The 8,113-nt window shown below is 36.8% G+C and overlaps 1 protein-coding gene across 1 annotated transcript; it reads right to left on the bottom strand.

Moving 5' to 3' along the window:
* Positions 1-6,610: 6,610 nt before the first annotated feature.
* On the bottom strand, positions 6,611-7,408 carry LOC115989225. The gene has a single exon (XM_031112894.1). The coding sequence runs from the start codon at positions 7,406-7,408 to the stop codon at positions 6,611-6,613; it is 798 nt and encodes a 265-aa protein (XP_030968754.1).
* Positions 7,409-8,113: the final 705 nt, after the last annotated feature.

Genomic DNA, 8,113 nt, shown 5'->3' on the forward strand with positions numbered 1-8,113 from the left:
CCTTGGTTCTGTCCAAAACTTGTAATATTTATTTTATGTACTTGGTTTCCCCATAGGCTTGAGTCCGAGGACCATGCAAGGCCTTGGTTCTGTCCAAAACTTGTAATATTTCTTTTATGTACTTGGTTTCCCCATAGGCTTGAGTCCGAGGACCATGCAAGGCCTTGGTTCTGTCCAAAACTTGTAATTTTTCTTTTTTGTACTTGGTTTCCCCATAGGCTTGATTCCGAGGACCATGCAAGGCCTTGGTTCTGTCCAAAACTTGTAATTTTTCTTTTTGTACTTGGTTTCCCCATAGGCTTGAGTCCGAGGACCATGCAAGGCCTTGGTTCTGTCCAAAACTTGTAATTTTCTTTTTTGTACTTGGTTTCCCCAAGGCTTTGCAAGGCCTACTTGTTTTCCTTATAGGCTTGAGTCCTTGAGGCTTGAGTCCGAGGACCATGCAAGGCCTTGGTTCTGTCCAAAACTTGTAATTTTTCTTTATTGTACTTGGTTTCCCCATAGGCTTGAGTCTGAGGACCATGCAAGACCTTGGTTCTGTCCAAAACTTGTAATATTTATTTTATGTACTTGGTTTCCCCATAGGCTTGAGTCCGAGGACCATGCAAGGCCTTGGTTCTGTCCAAAACTTGTAATTTTTCTTTATTGTACTTGGTTTCCCCATAGGCTTGAGTCCGAGGACCATGCAAGGCCTTGGTTCTGTCCAAAACTTGTAATTTTTCTTTTTCGTACTTTTTTATTTTTCGACCGTAAGCCCCTATACCAGGGCGGGGAGAGTTGGCTTGAGGCCAGAAGCCCCTAGAGATGCCCGCGCCCTTGGCACTGCAAGGCATAGCCCCTAGCAGAAGTTTATGTCGGAGCAACAACTGTATGTCACCGGAGATGGAGGAAACCCCACGAACCTCTGCTTGCCATAGAGTTGACTCCACTGCAACCTGCGCCAACATGCAAGCTTCCCACAGACGGCGCCAATTGTAGGGACACAATTTTTAACGACCCAAGGATGACATTGGGCTCGTATATAAAGGGCCCGAACAATATGATTTGTAGAGAGTGGGTTTGAAAAGGCTGGACCTTGGTCGTTGGGCAACGGTTTAGTCAGGATTTTCATGGAAGCCTATTCGAAGGTGGATTTGGCCTGTAGGGCTAAACCTTACACGGATGGGTTTTGAAAGGTTTATCTCCTCGGACTTAGTCCGAGGAGCTTCTCCTCTTCGCCATTCTTTTTTTTTTTTTTTTTTTTTTATGGGTCTCCCCCCCCCCTTTTCTCAGCTCTCTCTCCCTTTTATACTAGTATTTCCTTCCCATTCTTCATCTACGTGTCCGTTTCTCCTTGTTCGGGGTGGTTACTTGTCTTATCAATCCTTACGTCAGAGTGGTTGGGAAAAGCTGGATAGCATGGTATGAGTATGGGTTTGTCAGGCGATGAGCTCCACATTAAGGCGTTGGCAGCCTTCTCCCTTGTGCTGCTCGTGTACTGAATTTGTCTTTTTCTTCAGGCTTTTTTGTGAGATGTTGGGCGTAAAGTCGTCCTCGGCCACATCCTTGGACCTTCAAGGAGCTTTCATTGCGCGTTCTTAGCGGTAGGGCTCCTCGACCTGGGCTTTGGGCTTTTAATACAAAGTGGGCTGGGACCTCAGATTTCGGGCCCCACATGTGCAATTATCTTTTAATTAGGGTAAACTTGGAACTAATTAAGTCTGAAATGTGAGTGATTGGAGTCTATTAATGTTAATTGAAAACTAATTTGGGACCTATTAATATTAATTGTGCTGAAATTATTTTCTAACAAATGACCTCTACTCACCATTTCGTTGATATCTCTTAGAATATTTTGAATCTGTGAATGTGGTTAATTTTCCCAGAAACTAGACATTCGAGGTTTCAATTTGAGCATAAGAACGTGACAATTCTGATCAGAATTAAGTAAGATATGATTTTTTGAATTTGACTCTACAGGCTATCACAATAGCTATTGGAAAACCGAATTTTGCTTGATCCTCACTCCTACCAATCTCTACATTTAATGCACCCAATTTCTTCAAAGGTTAAATTAAGGTCTAGGTTCATAATTCTTTGTTAACCCTTATTAAATGACTTTCCATTCATATTTTCTCCACCACTACTATATAAACCCCCATCTTTTCCATTCCAAAGCACACAAAAACTCCCTCTCTTCTCCTCTCTTGAGTTCTAGTGAAGTAGAGTGGTTTTGTCATATCTTGGTCTTCTTGAGACTCACTCTCCCTCTCCTAACTCTTCTTTTCCTCCACCATTAGGACCTCCACCAAGAGTCTCCTCCTCCACCGTATGGATCTTGCATGAATGTATAATCTCTTCCCCTAACTTGTTTTTTATGTTGCCATGATGAGAATTTAAGATTAAAGTATGATAATAATTATTTAAATTCCCTTAAATATGTTTGAATGTTCTTATGTGTTCTTCACATGTTCTTGGTTGTTTATCACATGTTTATGCATAACACTAGATTTGATCTTAAATCCACATTAAAAACATGAAAAAGATGTTTGTTTAATAATTCTTTCAAATCATTGAATCTAGAATATCATCATCTATACACATTCACTAGAATTTATTTTTCAATCCAAATGAAATGCTTAATAAATTGAATTAGGGTTTATCACATGCACACACAACATACAAATTGATTGATAACATATTGGATGATATGATATGACTGTTGGCCACCATAATCTAGAAGACCGGTTTTACCGGGCAAGGTGGATGCCTAACACCTTCCCACCTTGTAACATAGCCTCCGAACTTAGATCAAGGGTTAGTAGATCAAATGCTTATCCATGTAATTTTCGATTTCTAGATTGTAACTAGAAAACAAAATTATGTACTTTATCTTAGATTGTATCTAGGACCAAAACCATGTATATTCCTATGATCAATGTAAATTCAATTTCAAATAAATAAAATGAGAAATTTTTCAATTTTGGTTTTCTTATTTATTGCAATAATTAAATAAGTGGCGACTCCATTGTAAAACTCTTAATCTAAAGGGGAAAATATAATCAGTCGAACCTCCATTTTGAGAGGCAATAACACAACTCCACCCATTCACGTGGGTTTGGCCCAACATCCAAAAACAGGTCGGGGGTGTAGTCTCTCATAACAAGTCAAGAGTCAAGAACATACAAGCTATAGAAAAAAGAATTCAAAATTTGAAGAGCTCGATCAATTGAGAAAGGCCTTCGACCAATCGAATTGCGATTCTGCAGATTTTTAAATCAAGCCTAACAACTTGCAAAACATTTAGGGTTTGAGTCCAGCACTGATAGGTATAAAAGGAAAAACCTAATACACATTTTTCAAGTCTTGAGAGTTACTCCTGTGAGATGTGTGAGGTTTTGTAAACTTTTAACTCTACAAGCATCTACCGGAGATCAAATTCATATTGCTAGTAGTGGTGGAGTAAAGTTGCTGCCAAGCCTTCAACTGTCAAGGGTACTGAAGATCGAAACATGAACAGGTGGTTCATGTGAGAATAAGATTCAGATCAAGGAAGTTTATGGAGTTAAAGCCTAATTTGGTAACTATGTTAAATTTACTACGAATTGATATTCTAAACTATAAATCTCAACTTGATATAGTGGATTGTTCTTTTGAGATAGTTCTCCCAAGTTTACTAGTTGGAACGAGAACGGTACATTATTTGTATAATCTATTAGTAATTTTTATTGTTTTTTATGAGATATTACAATTTTGTTTAAACTTTTTAGGTTCCTTGAAAGATTTTTTGACTTGTATTTTTTTTTTTTTTTTAAAGATAGGTCAATTCATATATTTTTAGAAAGAAATTGAAAGTTCCAATATTAGTCAAAATTAATCAGTCAGAATACTAGTAAAAAACACACACAAAGTCACATTAAAATTCCTATAAAGCCTGTCACAAAAAAAATCTGTCGGTTGCCCTCTCACACCATCTTTTAACTGGTAGCACGTTGCGCACGTTAAAAAGAAAAAGAAAAAAAAAAAGTAGAGATATGCTCTCTCTGGACCTGCGCGGCCCAATTAAATTAACCCATCAGTGGAATTTTCATAAAAAGAAGAGGACACTATAAAATTAATTCTTATCAAACATGAGTGTTAATTATTATTGGATACGCTGAGTTATAAACCTTTTGTACACACTTTACTAATTTGTATATGCTGAGTTATAAACTTTGGTACACACTAGTTTAAATTATATATATTGGTTTCAATCAGCTTAGTTAGTAAAAGCCCTAATAGTTGAATAATAGATTTGAGATTCAATTCTTATCTATATCAAAAACAGACTAATATCTTGGTCTAAAGATAAAAAGTTATCATCAAGAGCGAATACGATAGTTGAATAAAAGATTTGAGATTTAATCTCTACTTACACTAAAAACCGATCGGTTTTTTAGTGTGTGTTTATTTCAGCTTTTAAGAGTTGAAACGTGATTTTTGAGACCAAAAAAATATTTATGTGCGTTTGGTAATGGTTTTAAGAGTTGCTTTTCCAAAAGTTGCGTTTTGAAATGTGAAGGATGAGCACTTTAGGGGCCATTTGGTACATGTGTTTAAACACATATTTTCAGTTTTTAAACAATATTACACGTATTTCAACACACTTTTCACCTACACATATTTCCAAGAAAACAGAAAACAGAAAACTGTTAGTTAAACACACTTAACAACAGGCCTTAACAGTGGACATCTCTCAACTACTTTTGCAAAAGCCAAATAGCTTTTAACATTACTGTTGGAAAGCCGCCAACTATTTCCCAAATTGCCCATTGTGTTTTCTTAAAAACTCAACTTTACCCTTTGATAAATCAAGGTAGATCACCATTTGCAGCCCCAAAACCCTTTCATAAATTAATTGCTACAAAGACCACAAGAAAATAGCGTCTAGCCCAGGTTCAATTCAATAACAAATTTTCAAATCCAAACACAAAAAAATCTAAAACAAATTCCCAAATCAGCTAAGGAAAAAAAAAAAAAAAAAAAATCAATCCCTTGCAAATTAAGATTCCTTAAAATGCAAAACAAAAAAATATCGGAATATAGAAAAATCTTCCCTTATGTAGTATCTCCCTTTCGTTTTCTCTGCTCTGATCCAATCTTCAGTCAATGATTGGCAACCACCTCTCTCTCTCTTTGTTCTTCATTTTCTTTGGGTTTGCCAAGATCTCTCTATTTTTCCTTGGTGGTGCCAAAGTGGGTCTTGATTCTTGATGAGCCATGAGGCGAAGCCTTACTACGAGAAGGAAACTGTGACTCACATAAATCTCTTTGTTGAAGTGTGGATACTGGGTTAAGCATGCAATATGTGAAACAAAGTTAGCGAGAGAGAGAAATTCTCAAAAAAAAAAGAAAAAAGAATTAGAGAGAGAGAGAGAGAGAGAGAGGTGTTGAAACTTGAAAGAAGACAAAATGTGAAAAAGTGTGTGGAGGAAAATAGAAATAAGGGAAAAATAAAGAAGACAAAAGGTGAAGAAGATGTGGTTGAGAAAAAAATGGAAAAAAAAAAGTTTTGTGTTGGTTATACATGTGGTATAGGGCAAGGGCATGAACAATATATATATATATATATATATATATATATATATATATATATTAGAGTAATGCTATCTTTAAAATATTTTTATAACAAATTTTAGTTAACAATAAATTGTAATTATTATTATTATTAAGCATTTTTTTTTTTGAGTAAGTATTATTAAGTAGTTGATTTAAGTATGAAATAAACTCCCTTATATATATATTGTCCTTTTTGGTAATTTATAACTCAAACCGTCACTTTTATAAGTGCTAGTCAAACACTCAGCTTTTTCAAAAAGTATTTTCTAACAGTTTTTACCAAACACTCAGTTTTTAAAAAAAGCCCAGTTTCATACCGTACTTTTTGAAACCCCCACTTTTTCAAAAAGCCCAATTTCAAAAGGTTGAACCAAACTCACTCATGTGTTTGTTTGGAGGTGAAATAGGGTGGATGAAAAACTTTAGAGAGAAAATGAGAAGGAAAACTTTTTTGAGTGTGTTTGGTTGGGTGAGAAGGAAAGAAAATAAATGGTGGAGTTTAGCTGTTTTCTCTCCAGGCCCACCAAAAAGTTTTCTCCCTGAAAAAAAATGCCCATGTCTAGATCTTTTTTTTTTTTTTTTTTAATTTTTTTATTTTTTTTAACTAAACAGAATTTTTTTTGAAACATGATTTTTATTTTTTAATAAATTGGGTGATTGCTTTTTTTTTTTTTAGTTGTTTTTCACTTTTTTTATTTTTTTGTTTTTTTTATTTATAAGAAATACTTTCATTTCATTAAGAAGAATAAAATAACATAGCATCCTGAGAAACAGCAGATGTAAGGAAAGGTGGACATTCTTCCATCCATGTTACAAAAGAATCAATATTTTTAGCAAAAGTTGCCAAAATATGAGCTGGCTTATTCCCTTGGCGTCCTACGTGTGAGGCTTGGAATGTTCGGAACTCACGTAATCTGGAGCAAAGTCTGAAGACTACAGTAGAGATAAAAACTGGGGCATTTGTGGGGCTCTCTATAGCATGACAAATAGTAGCAGAATCCGTCTAAAAAATCACATCTTTGACTCCTATCTCCTATGCAAAAACCGTAGCTTCATCCAGTGCTTTAGCTTCTGCCTCTAAAGGAGCCAAAGGAAGTGGGAGGCGCTTGCTGAGGGCAGCAATAACCGATCCAAAATGGTCTCGTATGATCACACCGATTCCAGTTACGCCGAGGTGGGAAAAAACAGCAGCATCCACGTTAACCTTGTACCATGGGAATGTAGGTGGGACCCAACGACCATCCATGGCTTCCTTGAGCTGGGTGGGCCGAGTGTGAGCCAATTGGTATTCGTGCAGCAATGACCGAGCTCGCAACGTGGTTTCAAGCGGAGATTGGCAAGCTTTCCCCAGGTGAGCATTGTTTTGACTGAGCCATACACTCCATGCCATGATGATGACTAGTTCAACCAGTTTAGTGTCCACGTGTTGCTTGAAAATTAAATGCCAAAGGAAGTCCATAAAGTCCCTGTGGTGGAGTCCATTTTTATCAAGCGGTATGTCCGAGAGGTTCCATACTTCTTTAGTGATAGTGCAATCCCAAAACAAGTGCCCAACGGTCTCTGGTGCAAGAGCGCAAGCTTCACAGGTGGGGTCGTCAATGACTCCTCTATGGTAGAGGTTGGCTTTGGTAGGTAGGATGTTTTTGCATGCTCTCCATGCAAAAAGCTTTGTCTTGTTTGGCACATGGAGGTCCCAAAGCTTGCGCCAAAACCGAGACTGCTCGCTGTCATGGGATGTTTCTGCCAACCCTGAGGTTTGAGTTATAGATATCGCCACTTTATAGGAGTTGTTGACAGTGAAGTGCCCCTTTGGTTTGTATGCCCAGATCATGCGGTCTTGTGGTTTGTGGCGACTTAGTGGACAATGTTGTGTGAGTAAATTTATACAAATTTATTTTTTCCATCTCTCCACTTTTTCACTCTCAATCAAACAAAAAAGAGATGAATTAAAATAATTTCTATCTTCCCACTTTTCACCTTTCCAACCAAACATACCCTAAGACAAAAACCTTCTTTCAAAGATAGGAGGGGAGCATCAAATTCGATAGTGAGAGACTTTTGAGGTATCAGCGTGTAGTGTGAAGGAGGGACTGAAAGGTGTCAGAATCAAGAACCATTTTATACTGGAAGAAAATACTAGTTAACACTGTATATACGGGAAATGTCAAACCTTTTGTAACAGTCAAACCCATACACAGAAGTCCTTGCCCGTATATACGGTGTTAACTAGTATTTTCTTCCAGTATAAAATGGTTCTTGATTCTGACTCCTTTTAGTCCCTCCTTCGCACTACACGCTGACACCTCAAAAGTCTCTCACTATCGAATTTGAAGCTCTCCCCTCCCATCTAAGCAAAGCTCATAGAACAAAGCAACCAGGGGAATCTGCAAAATGGTTCTTGTTTTTTTTTTTTTTTTATCTAACACAGGTAATGTTTTTTTTTTTTTTTTGAACGAATGGTAAAATAGAATTTATTTTTGTGCACTCTAATATCCATGTTTGGTAGGTTTTATTGAAAGAAGATGAGAAATGGGTG

The sequence above is a fragment of the Quercus lobata genome, chromosome 5 (genome assembly GCF_001633185.2).
Source record: "Quercus lobata isolate SW786 chromosome 5, ValleyOak3.0 Primary Assembly, whole genome shotgun sequence".
Lineage (NCBI taxonomy): Eukaryota > Viridiplantae > Streptophyta > Magnoliopsida > Fagales > Fagaceae > Quercus > Quercus lobata.

Bases quoted from the DNA above. Each gene is read 5' to 3' on its own strand.
- LOC115989225 (XM_031112894.1), bottom strand. From the start codon at position 7,408: ATGATCTGGGCATACAAACCAAAGGGGCACTTCACTGTCAACAACTCC.